The following is a 19,151-nucleotide window of genomic DNA, read 5'->3' on the forward strand; positions in this document are numbered from 1 at the left end:
GAGCCTGAGTTCTCCCCAGTGTTATCTCCTGAGCCTGGGTTCTTCCCAGCCCTGAGCCTGGGTTCTTCCCATCCCTGAGCCTGAGTTCTTCCCAGTGTTATCTCCTGAGCCTGGGTTCTTCCCAGCCCTGAGCCTGAGTTCTTCCCAGTGTTATCTCCTGAGCCTGACTTCTTCCCAGCGTTATCTCCTGAGCCTGAATTCTTCCCAGTGTTATCTCCTGAGCCTGGGTTCTTCCCAGAGTTATCTCCTGAGCCTGACTTCTTCCCAGCGTTATCTTCTGAGCCTTCCTTTGCTCCTCCCTTCCTCCTGACTGAACATCCCAGAACTACTTGGTTCCATTCCACAAATACCAGTTGAGAAGCCCTAAGTGCTGAGAAGCTTCTGTTGGGGGCCACAGAGATGATCAGGGATTAAGGTCCTGATCTCACAGGGCAGACGCACCCCACAAGTGACTGTGCACACCTCCCAAACCGCAAAGGGGTCAGCGGCGGGATGGGTGTGAGAGCTTCGCAAGGGAGGGCATGTGAGCGGGCCTGGGGACTGTGCAGACTCAGGCACCACAGAAACCCGAGTTTCAATAAAGCTCTGGCCCCGCTGGTGGCATGGCCTTGGACAAACAATGACAATCATATTAATGGTTATGATTAAGAGACAAGGTCCTGCTCTGTCACCCAGGCTGGGGGACAATGGCTGCTCACAGGCGTGATCAGAGCACCTCCAGCCTCCAACTCCTGGGCTCAAGCGATCCTCCTGCCTCGGCTTCCCATGCAGACGGCATTATAGGAGTGAACCACCATGCCCAGCTCATCTAAGGCAAATTACGTCACCTCTGCGCCTCACTTTCCTCACCCGTAACACAGAGGTGGTCACAACACCTGCTTCACAGAGTTGCTGAAGGCCTTAAATGAAACCACACACATAAAGGTTCAGTACGAGCCTCTCTAAGCAGCTGTGATGAGGAGAAGGAGGAGGAAGAGGGGGATGAAACGGACGATGGTGAGGATTTTTTCCTTTTTCCTTCCAGATGGAGAGAGCCTCACTCTGTCCCCCAGGCTGCTGGAGTGCAGTGGCACGATCTCAGCTCACCGCGACCCCTGCCCCCACGCCAGATTCCAGTGATTCTCCTGCCTCAGCCTCTCCAGTAGCTGGGATTACAGGCACCTGCCACCACGCCCAGCTAAATTGTTTTGTATTTTTAGTAGAGACGGGGTTCACCATTTTGGTCAGGCTGGTCTCGAACTCGTGACCTCAGGTGATCTACCCGCCTTGGCCTCCCAAAGTGCTGGGATGACAGGCATGAGCCACACGCCCAGCTGATGGTGAGGATTTCAATTCACCTCCACCCTTATCTTCAGATTCTCCTGCAGGCTGAAGCCTGGACCCCAGAGTCTAACCCCCATTTCAATTTCACATTGACAAAGCATTCTGCCAAACACCATCTCACAGAAACCACAACAGCTGTGAGGTTTGAGTGTGAGGTCAGGCAGGAGGAAATTCTCAGCGTCCTCACTCTACAGATGAGCAAACTGCAGCTCAGGGCGAGGTGAGGGACAACTCTCAGGCCACACAGGGAGATAGTCGTAGAGCTGGGGCAAAACCCAGACCTTCTCTCTGCCTTGTAGCCCCTTTTCACCAAGCTTCCCAGACAGGACACAGAGGACTCTCTGCCATGTGGCATTTTCTGTAAGACCAGGGTCCTGGCTTAGGACCCTACATCCTCACGTGTCAGGTGACATGCGTCCTGGCCCCTCCTTCTCAGCGTGAAACCGGGCACTCTCCGTTGAATGCAGCCACCAGCAGTCTGTGGCCCCGGCCCTGCCGTGGTGCCCTGCTCAGCCTGGACTCGGGAGGGCTTGTGGGGCAGGCCTTTGGGTTTCATCCTGACACCTCTGCGGGATGCCTATCTTGGGGACACAGATGAAGACAAGGGCGGAGAGCAAGGCTGTGGAAGGCGTGACGCGGGGGGAGGAGCACGTCCTGCCAATACCACAGAGACCCGGCTTCCTTGGGGCCACCCCACTTGGCAGAAAGGAGGTGGACTGAGAAAGCAGGTTCAGTCATTGTGCAGCTGATACTTACTAGACGGGGTCTTTGTGGTGCTTTGGTCCCCCAGCCCTCTACCGTCTGATGGGAAAAGTCTCGTGAGCCGTGATGGCCCTGGGCTGTGTACTTCGGAGATCCGGGCCTGGCGCTGACTGGGGCTCTGCAGTGTGAGGACATGTGCCCAGTGTCTCACAGCTAACAAGCAGATTTTCTTTCCTTTTGAGATGGAGTCTCGCTCTGTCACCAGGCTGGAGTGCAATGGCATGATCTCGGCTCACTTCGACCTCCACCTCCCGAGTTCAAGCGATTCTCCCACCTCAGCCTCCCAAGTAGCTGGGGTTACGGGCACCAGCCACTATGCCCAGCTAATTTTTGTATTTTCAGTAGAGATGGGGTTTGACCATGTGGGCCAGGCTGGTCGCGAACTCCTGAATTCAGGTGATCTGCCCGCCTCGACCTCCCAAAGTGCTGAGATTACAGGCGTGAGCCACCGCGCCTGATCTGAGTCATGGATTTTCATCTGTGCAAATCTCGCATGTTTTCCACCCTGGGCTGCTGAGAGAGTACCAGTGTGACGTTCATTTTCTAGGTCAGCCTGACTGGGCCGCAAGGTGCCAGATGTTTGTCCAGACGTTAATCTGGACATATCTGTGAGGCATTTGGGATGAGGCTGATATCTGTGTTGGCAGACTGGGTAAAACAGAGCGCACTCCCCAGTGTGGGTGGGCCTCATCCAGTCCGAGGAACACCCCAATCAACACAAAGGCAGAGTAAGCGGGAGCTCCTCCCGCCTGACCACTTGAGCCTGAGCTCGGCGCTGGCCTTTTCCAGCCTTTCCACTAGGACTGAAACACTGGGTCTTCCTGCGCCTCGAGCCTGCTGGCTTCCAGCTGGAATGGACATCACTGGCTCTCCCATTCTCAGGGCTTTGGACTTGGACGGGGACTTCAGACTGGCTGTCCTGGGTCTCCAGCAACTGACTGCAGCGATTAGGATTTCTAAGCCTTCATAATCACATGAATCAACTCCTTCTTAAAAATTTCTTCATATGTAGAAATACACACACACACACACACACACACACACTTTTGGTCTCGTTTCTCTAGAGAACGCTAACACAAAGGCTAAACCTTGGAGGCCGGGCAAGGTGGCTCACGCCTGTAATCCCAGCACTTTGGGAGGCCGAGGCGGGCAGATCACCTGAATTCAGGAGTTCGCGACCAGCCTGGCCCACATGGTCAAACCCTGTCTCTACTAAAAATACATAAATTAGCTGGGCGTGGTGGCGGGTGCCTGTAATCCCAGCTACGCGGGAGGCTGAGGTAGATAACTACTTGAGCCCGGGAGGCGGAGGTTGCAGTGAGCAGAGATTGCACCACTGCACTCCAGCCTGGGCGACAGAGTGAGACTCCATCTCAAATAAAAAAAAAGAAGAAAGAAAGAAAAAGAAACAGCCTAAACCTCTGGCTTTCCGTTGGCCAGAGCCAGATATCCGAATACCTAGAACAATTGTCTGATTTGGTCCAGAAGTCCCCGCTGTTCCCAAGGTCTCGGCAGGAAGCCTGGCAGGGGAGGGGACCTGCTTGGCCAAATAAGCAAGCCAAGCTGCAGAAACTTCAGTCTTGTATTATTCTTTAACCAAAACATCCCCAAGGACTCAGGAACGGGGGTCAGCTCCCTCCAGGCGCCCGTGTAAGTAGCAATACTAGCAGAGTCCACTAGGTGGGGCAAGTGACCCAGCAGAAGGGGCAGAAACGCTGCCCCAGGAGGGAAGGCAGGTGCACGGGACAGAGCCTTTGCGGGGCGATCCCAGGCTGGACAGCTGCTCCCTCCTGCCCCTTCTTGCGTGGCTTGTAACCAACGGTGTAAACATCAACCCTGAGGGCTACAGCACTTTAGGGGCTGTCACTCCAGCATCTCTGGATTTCAAGGTCCTCACACCAAGGTGGTCCGTGGTGAGCCACCACGCAAAACACCAGCCACAAAGACTCCGAAGCCTCGGAGTGTGACACCCGTGATCTGTCTCCCAACAGAAGAAACCTGGTGGCCTGAGGAATTATCCACGCACACGGGGGCGGGGAGGGGGGAGTCAGCAGGGTGGTCACGTGACAGGGACTGGGGACAGGGAGCAAAGAGGGAGGTGGCCCGGCCTGGAGATAGGCAGCGGCGAAGACCCTACCCCACACCAGGATCCCGGGGACAGGCGGCGGTGAAGACCCTGCCCCACACCGGGATCCCGGGGACAGGCGGCGGTGAAGACCCTGCCCCACACCGGGATCCCGGGGACAGGCGGCGGTGAAGACCCTGCCCCACACCGGGATTCCGCAGCATCTTCCACAGCACCTTCCCACAGCTGTGCACAGTGGGTGGGCGCTGAGTCCCCAGGTCCGGCACTGAGCCCTGCTGTGGTCAGGAGCTGAGGGCAGGGATAGGAGCGAGTCTCCTTCTTGCTGTCCCCTGGGTGGCCTCCATTCAGGTCCCCAAACACCCGCTCTGCCTTGCTGGGTTACTATTTGTATCCTGAGCCTGATGCCTCTGGGGGCCGGGGTGAAAAACCTGCCCCTGCGGGTCAGCAACACTCGAGGATGCCAGCTGGGGGTCCCGATGCTGACCCTCACCCTCACCAGCCCCTCCATCTCCTACTGCTCCCCGCCAGCCCTTCCCAGGCCTGCCCTGCTGGGCTGTGCTAAGCTCTGCCTCGGCCTCCGTTGCCATGGCAACAATGTGGCTTCCCCCAAGTGGGAAGCCCGTTGCCAAGGCCCTGGTTACCAAAGGCTATAACAGCCCCTCCCACCCCCCAAGTGTGAAGAGGGGGGGTGAGAGCTCTGCAGGGGGGTGGAGGGAGGCCAAGGAGGCTGGCAAGGGAAGGGGCAGGGGGTTCTCCTAAATGGGAGCGTCCAGGCAGCCTCGGCCGGAGTGGGGGGCACGGGCCCCCCCAAGAGGAAGAGGTGGCACATGAGGTCTCAGGGATCGCTCCTCTGGGGAAGCCAGAAGGCAGAACTGAGAGACCTCCACAAAACACGCCCGGACGACCAGACCAAGCGAGGCCAGGCACTCCCACCGCCCCTGCCACACACACCTCCGCCACAGGACCGGCCTGGATGCTTCTCCCAGCTCCGGGCACAGGCCCCCGGAATCTGTTTTGCTCGTTCACGTGTCTCAGAAGCGCCCACACAGCTGCGCCCGGCCAGCCTGGCCTGTCACCGGGAACAGCGTTAATGGCCAGGACGGCAAACCCCCCAGGCTCTGTCCCTGCCCGGCTCAGAGCACGCTCCGCACCCCTTCCCCAGCACAGCTCTCATCTCCGTCAACAAGGAGAGTGACGCTGCCGGCTTTATTCCCTTCCAGAGTGGACGGACGGGCCCGGAGGGGCCGCTCCTTGCGCCCCACAGGGAAGGAGCACCAGGTGCAGCCTCGGCTTTGCAGGGGCGGCATCCGAACACCTGGAGCCCGCAGGCCTGTGTGCAGCCTGGTCCTCCCGAGGAGGGGCTGACAGGGAAAAGTTCCAAGAGGCGGGGAGGGGTCCGGAGGCCTGGGGGGCAGAGGGGGGCAGAGGGGGGCAGAGGGGAGAGAAGGGCAGCGCTGGCAAAGCAGGTGGGAGGGAGCCTGAGCCTGAGCGGGCCCCAGACGGGTCCCAGCGTCTCCAGTCCTATCCCCTCGAGACCACCGAGCAGAGCCGGCCCCCCAGCCCTAGAAGGAAACGCGGGGGGTACCTACCCCAGGAGCCAGCCCCTCGGGCGGAGTCGGGGAGACGCGGTCGCCGCCGGCCTGGCTGCGGGCGCTGAGCTGCGGGGACATGGTGGGCGACTCGTCGATGTACGGCATGGCCTCCGAGCCCTCGGGGGGCCCCTTCTGCTCCTCATGCCCCTCGGCGTCGTAGTCGTCCGCCGCGTAGCTGAAGTCTGAGACAAGGAACAAGAAAGGCCACTGAGAATCCTCCACCAGGGCCGCCAGGGACTGGTAGCGCAGTGGGCGCCGCCGACGGCCCCCGGCTGCCATGGCCCCTGCCGCACCATCCGCGCCGGCCCGGCTGGGGCTGCGCGGGGTCGGGTCCCGGCGGGGGCTGCTGGCGTCGGGGAGGGTGGCTTGGCTGTGGCTCCCCACGGAGCAGCGTGGCAGCCGCGCGTTTCAAGCTGCCGTTTCCTCTGCCTTCTGCCGAGTTCTGAGTGTACAAATTAACAGAGGGAGCAGGAGGCAGGACGCGTCCAACTCTCCTCTGAGTCACCATTTTGCTTTTTATAGGGAATAGGAGGTGGGGGCGGTCCGGGCCATGTCACTTCCTGCGCCCTCCTCCCCGGGGAGCCATTTGTATTGATCCCACTCCCTTGGGGGACCGGGGGGAGCCCTCAGCCCTCGGAACGAGGCCCTGCGCGGAGGACGGCGCCCAGGGCAGCAGGGCGTGGGCGGGGAGGTGGTGCCAGGCCTGGCAGGGACGGGGCGCCCCGCAGACTCCTCGGAGCCAGCGCTGATTTCCATCACTCCAAGGCGGGCTCAGTTAGAGGAGGAGGGAAGGCAGGCGGCCGCGGACTTCAGCCCGTTAACACCCCCCACCTGGGGCTGCCAGCACCACTCGGCTCCAGAGCCCAGGCCCGGGGCATCCCTCTCGCTGAGCCAGTGCACGCTGAGCCAGTGCAGTGAAGGGTGCAGGGCAGCACCCGGGGCTTCACATCTTCCCAAAAGGTTACAAAGACGGCCTCGGAAAGGCCCCTGCACCCAGGAAGACCCTCCCACCGGCCCTGACCCCTTGATCTGTTTGCCTCCACCAGCCGTGGCCCCCACAGCCAGGAATGGAGAGTGTGGGGTGCTGCTTCTGGGGCTGGCGGGAGCATGGACACCCCCCACACTTACCTCGGAGCAGGGGTAAGACTCCGCACGGAGCGGGCACTGCCAGCCGTGGGTACTGGAGACGCCATCACTGTGCCCATCCCCCAGACTCCCTGGCAGCCCCAGGGCCAGCAGAGCCTCCTACACAAGGGACTGCCCACTGGCAGCAGCAGCGTCCACTTGTTAAACTCTCCCCGAGAAACTCCAGGCCGACTACTGCCAGGCAGCTTCGGTCCCGCACTGTGTGAGGGGCGCTGGCTGGGCCTGCCCTGTCATCTGCCAGCATGGATTCCCCCAGCTCGTCCTCCCCATGGCACACGGCCCCCTGGTGCCCTAGTGAGTCCAGTCCCTTTGTCCTTGACCCCCTGGGGCAGGAGGTGGGTGCCTCAGCCATCACTGCATGCCCAGCACCCACGAACCAACCTGTGGCAGGCTGTCTGGGAAGAGCGTGGAGTGAATGAATGAGCAGAGGAACGCACCGTCTGTCGGGTCTGAGGCTTCTGCCAAGTTCTCCACAGGGCCCAGCCCTTCCCTCTTCTGCCACAACACACCAGCCCGCAGGCAGCCGCAGCCAGAGAACAGTGTCAACAGGTCACCAGGACGCCTGGCCATGGCTGTGCTCCCTCCAATCTGGCCTTTTGGCAGCTGAGCGCCGCCCCCAGGCTCACTGCACCTGCTCCTGTCGGCTGCCTGTCCCCGTCCCTCAGATGAGGCCCATTCAGCTGCCAGGGACATGGACTGTCTCTTCCCTAGAGCGTCGCCTGCATGAACCACAGGACCCAGAAACACCCCCTCACTGAGATGCGTGTACCCCACACACCTGGGCGGGACCCAGAGACGCCCCTCCCCCCACTGAGATGCGTGTACCCCACACACCTGGGTGGGACCCAGAGACGCCCGTCCCCCACTGAGATGCGTGTACCCCACACACCTGGGCGCGACCCAGAGACGCCCCTCCCCTCACTGAGATGCGTGTACCCCACACACCTGGGTGGGACCCAGAGACGCCCGTCCCCCACTGAGATGCGTGTACACCACACACCTGGGCGGGACCCAGAGACGCCCGTCCCCCACTGAGATGCGTGTACCCCACACACCTGGGCGGGACCCAGAGATGCCCCTCCCCTCACTGAGATGCGTGTACCCCACACACCTGGGCGGGACCCAGAGACGCCCCTCCCCGCACTGAGATGCGTGTACACCACACACCTGGGCGTGACCCAGAGACACCCCTCCCCCACTGAGATGCATCTCCCCACACACCTAGAACATAAGGCCCAGTCCCCAGAGACCAGGGCGCCTGTGTCTGTGGCTGGCGGGATGTGAACTGGTCCTTCCAGGGGAGGAGGAAGAGGTGCAGCAGCACCTAGTTGGCCGGAGTCTGGCCCCATGAGGGACACAGAAAAGCCAGGGAAACCGACCCTCGGAGAAGGCAGGAGCCCTGGGGAAGGAAGATGGGAACCTCCTAGGCACAGGCTTCAGGCTCCGAAGGCCACGGGTGGGTATGCTACGTAGACAGTGGCTTGGGCACCAGAGCTCAAGAGCGAGCTCGTTCATGTGTCTCAGACGCGCCCACACAAGCTGTGCCTGACAAGGCTGCTGGCAGCCAATATCCATTTCCCCTCCAACTAACAGAAATATTACTGTACTCGGAGCGGCAGTGTACCCAGCAGCCAGTTAAAAAACACCTTTCCTGACGGTGTGGGCCGCATGATTAAGTTCTGGCCAACAAGATGTTAAATGGATAGGTGTGGAACTTTGAAAGAGACTGATTTAGCCGAAAGGTTCACTACCCATGCCACCCTTGTTCCTCCTTCTGCTGCTGGTTTGGAGAGTAGATGAGATGGCTGGAGCTCCAGCAGCCATCCTGAACCATGAGGTAAGCCAGAGGCTAGAGGTCAGCACTGAGGGTGGCTGGGCAGAAAGCTCGGAGTCCAGGCCACTGACGGCACAGTGGAGCCCACCCCAGGATGACTGATCTACCTCTGGACATTTTTACACAATAGAAAGAAAAAATGCCAAGGCTTTTAAAACCACTGGTTCCTGGTTTTTCTGTTATCTGCAGTGAAACCTAATGTTAACCAACTGATCCAGGCGATTTGCCTTGACATTCCCGCTTGGGTGCTGTTCCTGTGACCTTCACTCTTCCTTCCCAGGCTCCTTGGCCAAATATTATTTCTCTAACCACTCCTTAAAAATTTCCCAGGGAGGGGAACATCACACACCAGGGCCTGTTGGGGGGTGGGGGGCAAGGGGAGGGAGAGCATTAGGACAAATACCTAATGCATGCGGGGCTTAAAACCTAGATAACGGGGCTGGGTGCAGTGGCTCACACCTGTAATCCCAGCACTTTGAGAGGCCAAGGCAGGCGGATCTTCTGAGGTCAGGAGTTCGAGACCAGCCTGACCAACATGAAGAAACCCCATCTCTATTAAAAACACAAAAATGAGCTGAGTGTGGTGGTGAGAGCCTGTAATCCCAGCTACTTGGGAGGCTGAGGCAGGAGAATCGCTTGAACCCAGGAGGTGGAGGCTACAGTGGGCTGAGATTGTGCCACTGCACTCCAGCCTGGGCAACAAGAGCAAAAATCTGTCTTAAAAAAAAAAACACCAAAAAACTTAGATGATGGGTTGATATGTGCAGCAAAGCTCCATGGCACATGTATACCGCCGTAACAAACTGCACATTCTGCATATGTATCCCAGAACTTAAAGGAAAATTAAAAAAAATCGGTGTCCCTTATAGATCCTTGGAAGAGAATATCGTCCATCAGTGAAAGGGCACAGCAGCACAAATGGCCCCCTAGACATGACCCTGCACAGAAGACGTGGCACAAAGGGCACATCTTCCACGCTTCCGCGCATGTGACGCTCTGCACACACACAACCAATCCATGGCTGAAAATACTCAAACTCATGGTTCCCTCTGGGGGTGGTGTGGGAACGTGAGTCCACTATACTGGGCACGAGGAAACTGGGCTGAAAATTCTCCGTATCTGGACGGGACTTGAGATACACAAGCAAATGCGTTCATCAAGATGTATCAGGTGGTGCACTGACGACCTATGCACTTCGATAAACACTGAGCTCTAGTGAATAACGTGCTGGAATGCTGAAGAGAAGTGCACCACTCTGCAACTTACTCTGAAATACATTAAAAATAAGATGGCCGGGTGCGGTGCCTGAATAACGTGCTGGAATGCTGAAGAGAAGTGCACCACTCTGCAACTTACTCTGAAATACGTTAAAAATAAGATGGCCGGGCGTGGTGCCTCACGCCTGTCATCCCAGCACCTGGGAGTCCAAGGTGGGCGGATCACCAGGTCAAGAGTTTGAGACCAGCCTGGCTAACATGGTGAAACCCCATCTCTACAAAAAACACAAAACTTAGCTGGGTGTGGTGGCAGGCACCTGTAATCCCAGCTACTTGGGAGGCTGAGACAGGAGAATCGCTTGAACCTGGGAGAAGGGAGTTGCGGGGAGCTGAGATCGCGCCACTGCACTCCAGCCTGGGCGACAGAGTGAGACTTTGTCTCAATAAAACAAAACAACAAAAAACAGAAACAGATGGAATGCTGCCGTCCGCAGGGAGGGAAAGACGGATAGTGTCTGATCAAGCAAGTGTGGAAAAGTGGTCGCTGCCGACCTAGACAGCAGGTGAGCGGTGTCCACTATGGAATCTTCCAACTTCTCTGTGTTTAAAGTTTGTCATAGGAAGAGGATGGCAGTGGTCGGGGACTGGTCCTCGCCAGGCTTCCGTCACCCTCCTTCACCTTCCTCTCCCACACGGTGTTCATACTCCCAGGAGAAGTGTGGGCTGCAGACTCCTGGGCATCTCCACCTTCGGGAACCTCAAACTCAGTCTTTTCCTGAAGTTAACGCCCCAGACCACTCACGCAGGAAAGCTGGGAGTCATTCAGATGCCAGATGCCTCCCACTGCTGCCCCTCATCCCTGTACTGTGAAGTGACACCCCCCCAGCCAACTCTCACAAGGACAATTCCAGACTCTTCCCCACAGTGCTGGCTGCGCCGGCTTGCAAATTGGACCATGTCCTTACCCGGTTCCACAGCTCCCCAACCACAGCTGCCCATCCACAGCTCCCCGTCCACAGCTCTCTGTCCACAGCTGCCCATCCACAGCTGCTCATCCACAGCTCCCCGTCCACAGCTCCCCGTCCACAGCTGCCCATCCACAGCTCTCCGTCCACAGCTGTCCGTCCACAGCTCCCCGTCCACAGCTGCCCATCCACAGCTCCCCGTCCACAGCTCCCCATCCACAGCTGCCCATCCACAGCTCCCCGTCCACAGCTCCCCATCCACAGCTGCCCATCCACAGCTCCCCGTCCACAGCTGCCCATCCACAGCTGCCCATCCACAGCTGCCCATCCACAGCTGCCCATCCACAGCTCCCCGTCCACAGCTCCCCATCCACAGCTGCCCATCCACAGCTCCCCGTCCACAGCTCCTCGTCCACAGCTGCCCATCCACAGCTCCCCATCCACAGATGCCCGTCCACAGATGCCCATCCACTTCAGGGCACAGCCCCGTCCTCAGCCCAAGGCCTTTTGTGGTCAGCACCTGCCCCACCTTTCCAGGGCCCTGTTCTCCTGCCCTGTTCTCCAGCCTCCTTCCAGGTCCTGGTGGTGGGCTCAATGGTGGCTTCCCCCCACACACAGTGTGTCCAGATTCTGATTCCGGGACCTGTGGATGTGACCTTATTTGGAAAAAACAAGTCTTTGTGGATGTAATTAAGCATCTCAAGATGAGATCAGCCTTGATTAACCAGTGAGTCCAAATCCAATTCTGTGTCCTTACAGAAAGAGAAAAGGGGAGACGCAGGCGCAGAGGAGAAGGCCGTGGGAAGGCAGAGGCAGGGTTTGGAGTGGGGCTGCCACCCAAGGAACGGCTGGAGCCGCCAGACACCGGAAGAGGCAAGTTGGTGAGCACCGTGCCCTGGCAGCCTTGGGAGGGGCTTTGACTGCAGGCCTGTCTTCAGACTGTGAGAGAATCAATTTCTGCTGCTTCAAGCTGTCAAGTCCATGGCGATCCCTAACAGCAGCACTAAGACACACGTGTAGTGCCCGACACGCACACACTGCCCGCTCTCTGCACACGCTGCTCCTGTGCCTAGAAAGCCCTCACTGCGGGTGCAGCAGCTCACGCCTGTCATCCCAGAGCTGTGGGAGGCCGAGGCCGGAGGATCACTTGAGCCTAGGAGTTTGAGACCAGCCTGGGCAACACAGGAGACATGTTTACATCTCTATAAACACACAGATACAAGCGTGCACACGCAAGCCCCTCCCGACCCCTCGTCCATCTGATAACATCCCTTTTGGCCTCAAATCTGCCTCATCTGTGTCCTCTCCTAGAAACTTTCCTGTGTTCTGCATATTATGACAATACTTGAATACAAAAAGCACTTTTTTTTTTGAGATGGAGTCTCACTCTGTCACCCGGGCTGGAGTGCAGTGGCACAATCTCGGCTTACTGCAACCTCTGTCTCCCGGGTTCAAGCGATTCTCCTGCCTCGGCCCCCCGAGTAACTGGAATTATAGGTGCGTGCCACCACGCCCGGCCAATTTTTGTAATTTTTGAGACAAGATTTCATCGTGTTGGCCAGGCTGGTCTCCAACTCCTGACTTCAGGCAATCCGCCCACCTTGGCCTCCCAAAGTGCTGGGATTAGAGGTGAGAGCCGCCACGCCCGGCCAGTAAAGCACCTTTACAAGCCAACTAGAAAAGATGAATACCTCAGCTTTCTAAATGTGCAAGGGAAATGAATGGAAAATTACAAAGAGAAGTACAAATATTCAAAGTGTGTTTTTAAAAATGTTAACCTCACTCGTAATCAAGAAAATGTAAAGTTCTATACAGTTTTAACTGTTCGTATGAAATTGGCAAGGATTTTAAGATAATAACAATATACAGAGGCTCGCAGGAACTCTCGGAGGCTGTCTGTAACCGGCACAGCTTTTCTAGAGTCAGTCTGGTCACTGGTATCAAAAGGTTTTGTGGCTGGTACAACTTTAAGCCCAGCATAATAAGATTATGATCTGTGACACCAGTTATAAACGAACATAAAAAAGTCAGAAGTCACAGGGCTGTTTGTGAGTGTGGAATATTAAACACAACCTGAATTACAGGGATTGGCTAAGCAAATTACGGTATTTCTATAAGCTGGAGTGTGATATAGCCACTAAAAACTATGCAGACGATGTACAGCATCTTTTTAAGTGAAAAAGAGATGAGTAACAGTCCTGTGCAGTATGTTACCATGTTTGAAAAAAGCAGAAATGTCTGTGTGTGCATAGAAACAAGGCGGGAAGGCCACGGCACAAAATCATTAGAGCATCGATTCTGGAAATCAGGAAAAAGTTAATGTACGGACTCTGCTCTCCAGGGCCCTGGGAGACAGCAACACCCATCTTCCCTTCTTCCTTGCTTACTCTAGCCTCATTTTTTTTTCAGATGGAGTGTCTCTCTGTCGCCCAGGCTGAAGGGCAGTGGCACTATCTCGGCTGACTGCAACCTCTCACTCCCTGGTTCAAGTGATTCTCCTGCCTCAGCCTCCCGAGTAGCTGGGATTACAGGCACCAACCACCCCACACCCAGCTAATTTTTGTATTTTTAGTAGAGACAGGGTTTCACAATCTTGGCCAGTCTGGTCTAGATTTTCTGACCTTATGATCCACCCTCCTTGGCCTCCCAAAGTGCTGGGATCGCAGGTGTGAGCCACTATGCCCAGCCCTCTACCCTTGTTTTATAGGAAGTGGCAACAGACCAGTCCCAGGCAAGACACCCGCTTTCTCTGCCTCTCTCATAACCAGGAAGGGCTGTCTGCCTCCTTTCTGGCCAGTGACAGCCAAGCGAACTATGGTGCGGCCTCTGGCAAGTCCCCAACTTTGATGATTCCCAAGGGACTTTTTGCCTTGAACTCACATGTGATATCTGGAGTTACAGTGGCTTTACTGCTGCCACGGGGAAGAGGTCAAGGAAGAACAGGGGCCAGGCATGTGGCTCACACCTGTCATCCCAGCACTATGGGAGCCCTGAGGTCAGGAGTTCAAGACCAGCCTGGCCAACACGATGAAACCCTGTCTCTACTAAAAACACAAAAATTAGCCGGGTGTGGTGGCGTGTGCCTGTAATCCCAGCTACTCATGAGGCTGAGGCAGGAGAATCACTTGAACTCGGGAGATGGAGGTTGCAGTCAGCCGAGATCGTGCCATTGCACTCCAGCCTGGGCAACAGAGTGAGACTCTGACTCGAAAAATAAAAATTAATTACATGAAATTAAGTAAATAAAGACAGAACAGGGCCGTTTCCCTCCTGCTGTTGGGCGGCTGAGCCACACTGAAAGAGCCCGTCTCCTTTCTGGCTAATGGGAAATAGAAGGCCCTGTATATTGGGTTTTCTGCTGCTTAAAATAAACACATTTACAAGTGATGTCCTTACAGACCAGAGAGACAGGCAGAGGGGAGGGAGCAGGCAACAGTGGGTAGGAGGTGGCCGGGGAGGCCTCGGTGCTCCGGAAGAGTCCACGTTGCACTGAGAGCCCTGCCGAGAGCATGCACCTGTCAGGCAGCTGGGTCCCTGCCACGCCCTGGCGCTCCTAACCTCTCTGTGCCTCCCCACGGTGCCCGGCACAGGCAGCTGCTCCTACATGGGTATGAGTCCAGCAAATGAGTGTAAACGGGGGCACAACACGGGACTGAGCGCCCGGGCCGCCGCGGGGGTTAAACTGGAAACACGCAAGGCACTTAGCACGTAGTAAGCATCCAGTCAATCTCGGCTGCTGTTATTAATGTTATTAATTGGATCTTGAAAGGTGTGTGGGTGCCTGCCAGGCCGGTGGGGGGCGGAGCAGAGCTCAGGCAGCGGGAGGCTTGGCAGTGGCACAGAGTGGGAAACGGCAGGGTCCTAAAGGGGCTATAAATAGCTGGCAGGGCTGGCACACAGTGAGCAGGGGCGGGAGGGCCGTGCGAAGAGGAGGCAGGGACCAGCTCCTGAGCACAGGGCGGGAGGGCACCCGGAGAGGGGGCAGGGACCAGCTCCTGAGCAGAGGGAGGGAGGGCACCCGGAGAGGGGGCAGGGACCAGCTCCTGAGCAGAGGGCAAGAAGGTGCCCAGAGAGGGGGCAGGGACCAGCTCCTGAGCAGAGGGAGGGAGGGCACCCAGAGAGGGGGCAGGGACCAGCTCCTGAGCAGAGGGAGAGAGGGCACCCAGAGAGGGGGCAGGGACCAGCTCCTGAGCAGAGGGAGGGAGGGCACCCAGAGAAGGGGCAGGGACCAGCTCCTGAGTGCCTGGTGAGCTGAGACAGTAGCTGTGCAGGACTGAGTGAGGACTAGAGACCCAGCCTAGCACCCTCTGCAGGGTCTCGCTGGCCCCATCATTGCTGAATGTTGCTAACTTTATTTTTTAGTCTTTTTCTTTCCTTTCTTGTTTTTAAAAGATGGGGTTGGCCAGTCGCAGTGGCTCATGGCTGGAATCCCAGAATTTTGGGAGGCTGAGGTGGGCAGATCACAAGGTGAGGAGTTCAAGACCAGCCTGGCCAACATGGTGAAACCCCATCTCTACTAAGAATACAAAAACTAGCCAGGAATAGTGGTGGGCGCCTGTAATCCCAGGTACTCGGGAAGCTGAGGCAGGAGAATCACTTGAACCCGGGAGGCGAAGGTTGCAGTGAGCCGAGATCACTCCACTGACAAAAAAAAAATCTGGTTTTGTTGTTGTTTTTACAGTTTTTTGAAATGGAGTCTCAGGCTGGAGCACAATGGTGCAATCTCAGTTCACTGTAACCGCCGTCTCCCGGGTTCAAATGATTCTCCTGCCTCAGCCTCAGCTGGGACTACAGGCACACACCACCACACCCAGTCAGTTTTTGTACTTTTAGTAGAGACAGGGTTTCACCATGTTGGCCAGGCTGGTCTGGAACTCCTGACCTCAACTGATCCACCCGTCTCGGCCTTCCAGAGTGCTGGGGTGACAGGTGTGAGCCACCGCGCCCGGCTGCAAATCTGTTGTTTGGTGGAGTGACCTTCCTTTACAGTCTCAGCTGGATCTTCCGGACACCCGACTGGCTTCCACAGCAGCACTCACGGCTTCACTTCTGCTCTTTTACGTCATGAAGGCAGCTTCTTCCTTCACCTCATGAGGAAATCTTTGCCAGCTCCAGCCTTTCTTCTGCAGCCTCCTCTTCTCTCTCAGCCTTCGCAGAACTCAAGAGAGCTGGGGCCTTGCTCTGGATGAGGCTTTGGCGCAAGGGAGTATCATGGCTGGTTTGATCTTCCACCCAGACCACTCACACTTTCTCCGTATCAGCAACAGGGCTGTTTCCCTTCTTATCACTCATGTGTTCACTGGAGAGGCACTTTTCATTTCCTCAAAAAACGTTTCCTTTGCATTCACAACGTGACTAACTGGCACAGAGGCCTAGCTTTCAGCCCGTCTTGGCTTTCAACAAGGCTTCCTCACTATGCTGACTCGTTTCTTTTTCTTTCTTTTTTTTGAGACGGAGTCTTGCTCTGTCGCCCAGCCTGGAGTGCAATGGTGCGATCTTGGCTCACCGTAACTTCCACCTCCTAGGTTCAAGTGATTCTCCTGCCCCAGCCCCCCGAGTACCTGGGATTACAGGCGCCCGCCATCGTGTCTGGCTAATTTTTGTATTATTGGTAGAGAAGGGGTTTCACCATATTGGCCAGGCTGGTCTTAAACTCCTGACCTCAAATGATCCACCCGCCTCGGCCTCCCAAAGTGCTGGGATTATAGGCATGAGCCGCCACACCCGGGGTAAATAGAATCATTTCTAGCTTTTGATTTAAAGTGACAGATGCACAACTCTTCCTTTCACCTGAGCACTTAGAGGCCATCGTAGGGTTACCCACTGGATAATCAGGGTATCGTTGTGCCTCAGGGAACAGGAGGCTGGAGGAGAGAGGGGAGGCCTGGGAAGTACTGGGGGTGGGACAGTCAGAACACACGACATTCATAGATTAAGTTTCTGGGTGCGGTCTGTGGTGCCCCCAAAACCACAACAGTGCTAACATCAAGATCGCTGAGCACAGGTCACTGAGACGGACGCCATCACGATGAAAACGTCTGCCAGATTGCGAGAGCCACCAAGGCGTAACGCAGAGACAGAGCGCAGGCTGACCACACCCTTTCAATTTGTGAAAAACAGAGCATCTCTGAAGCTCAGCCAAGCGTGGAGGCGCCGTAAGGCGAGGTGTGCCTGCTCCAGGAGTCCGTTTGTTTTAGCGTGGTGAAAAGTAATTTAATGGCAAGAATCACAAGTATCTACCTATCTATCTATCTATCTATTTATTTATTTATTTTGAGACGGAGTCTCACTCTGCTGCCCAGGCTGGAGTGCAGTGGCATGATCTTGGCTCACTGCAACCTCTGCCTCCTGGGTTCAAGTGATTCTCCTGCCTCAGCCTCCTGAGTAGCTTGGATTACAGGTGCCTGCCACCACGCCAGGCTAATTTTTTGCTTTGTTTTGTTTTGTTTTATTAGAGACTGACTTTCACCATGTTGGCCAGGTTGGTCTTGAACTCCTAACCTCAGGTGATCCACCTGCCTTAGCCTCCCAAAGTGTTAGGATTACAGGCATGAGCCAGTGCGCCCGGCCCACAGTTACTTTTGCACCCACTTAAATGTAAAGTTCAAGGACAGATGAAACAAATGGATGGTGGCGGTGGCCACCTGGGGTGGACCGCGGGGAGGGGAGTGATGACTGGGATGGGGCAGGGGTAACTTTCTGGGGCGCTGAGGATGTTCCGTACCTTGATCTGGGTGTTAGTTACACAAGCAGACATATGGGACTGTTCATCACGCTCTATGCTTAAGACTGGTTCACTTGAAAAGTTTTTTTTTTTTTATTTTTATTTTTATTTTTTTTATTGCATTTTAGGTTTTGGGGTACATGTGAAAAACATGCAAGGTTGTTGCATAGTTGCATACGTGGCAGTGTGATTTGCTGCCTTCCTCCCCTTCACCCATATCTGGCATTTCTCCCCATGCTATCCCTCCCCAATTCCCCACCCCCCCGCTGTCCCCCCCACTCCCCCACAACAGACCCCCATGTATAGTGCTCCCCTCCCTGTGTCCATGTGTTCTCCTTGTTCAACACCCGCCTATGAGTGAGAACATGTGGTGTTTGATTTTGTGTTCTTGTGTCAGTTTGCTGAGAATGATGGTTTCCAGGTTCATCCATGTCCCTACAAAGGACGCGAACTCCTCGTTTTTAATGGCTGCATAATATTCCATGGTGTATATGTGCCACATTTTTCCTGTCCAGTCTATCATCGATGGGCATTTGGGTTGGTTCCAGGTCTTTGCTATTGAGTTTTGTTTTTTTTTTAAAGACAGAGTCTCACTCTGTTGCCCAGGCTGGAGTGCAGTGCCACAATCATAGCTCCTTGCAGCCTTGAACTCCTGGGCTCACATGATCCTCCTGCCTCAGCCTCCCAAGAACCTAGGACTACAGGCATGTGCCACCATGCCTGGCTGATTCGAATAAGTTTTTGTAGCCACAGGGTCTTGCTGTGTAGCCCAGGCGGTCTGGAACACCTGGCCTCAAACAGTCCCCCACCATGGTCTCCCAAAGCGCTGGGATTATAGGCACGAGCCAGCACGCGCGCTCTGCCTGAAAAAAGTCTCACACACGTAAAATCTAAGTTGCGCCATTAGCACTCGTTTACAGTTGAGGAAATGAAAGAGCAGGGAGCCAAGTTATGCGCCCGAGATTTCACGGTTGTCGGGGGAAACGCAGATGGACACAGGTCGTCTGACTCCACAACCTACGCTCTTACACTATGATAACATGTAGGACTCATACAAACACGAAAATTAGGTGGGTGGCTGCCTCAGGTTCACAAGTGGGAAAAGCCCCGTCACAGGGGCGTGGAGGAGGAAGAGGGCCATTTCTGCAGGGTCTCAGCGTGCAGGACGCACGGACTTTGCACTGATGAATAGACATGTTCAGCTGAAGCCGAGGACTAGAACGCTGTTCTGAAGAGGTGGATTTCACGCACACTGGAGCCACAGAAGCCAAAACGGCAAGCTGACTTCAGGAAAACAAAGCCACCGTGAGATGGCGTGGAACGGGGCAAAGCGTCCCTCCACGGTTGTCAGAGGCGACAGTGGTGGGAATGAAGGGCAAAGACTGGCCATCGGAGAGTTTCCTGAACATGAAAATGCAGCCGCAGGAGCGTCCTCTAGGCTTGGGGACTGGGCTGTGGACAGGAAGGGGAAGCTGGCTCCCGGGGAACAGACCCGAAGTCCA

At 56.1% G+C, this 19,151-nt stretch overlaps 1 protein-coding gene across 1 annotated transcript in view; it reads right to left on the minus strand.

The window, feature by feature from the left end:
* The window catches only part of ABR (ABR activator of RhoGEF and GTPase), a 159,275-nt gene that overhangs the window by 106,980 nt on the left and 33,144 nt on the right, over positions 1-19,151 (minus strand). Inside the window, exon 2 of the mRNA XM_064378165.1 lies at positions 5,761-5,945. Coding sequence (XP_064234235.1) covers positions 5,761-5,945 — 185 coding nt within the window. The remainder of the gene's footprint in view (positions 1-5,760; positions 5,946-19,151) is intronic.

Source organism: Aotus nancymaae, unplaced genomic scaffold, assembly GCF_030222135.1.
Source record: "Aotus nancymaae isolate 86718 unplaced genomic scaffold, 86718_ANA_hifiasm-v0.15.2.pri h1tg000018l, whole genome shotgun sequence".
NCBI classification, from domain to species: domain Eukaryota; kingdom Metazoa; phylum Chordata; class Mammalia; order Primates; family Aotidae; genus Aotus; species Aotus nancymaae.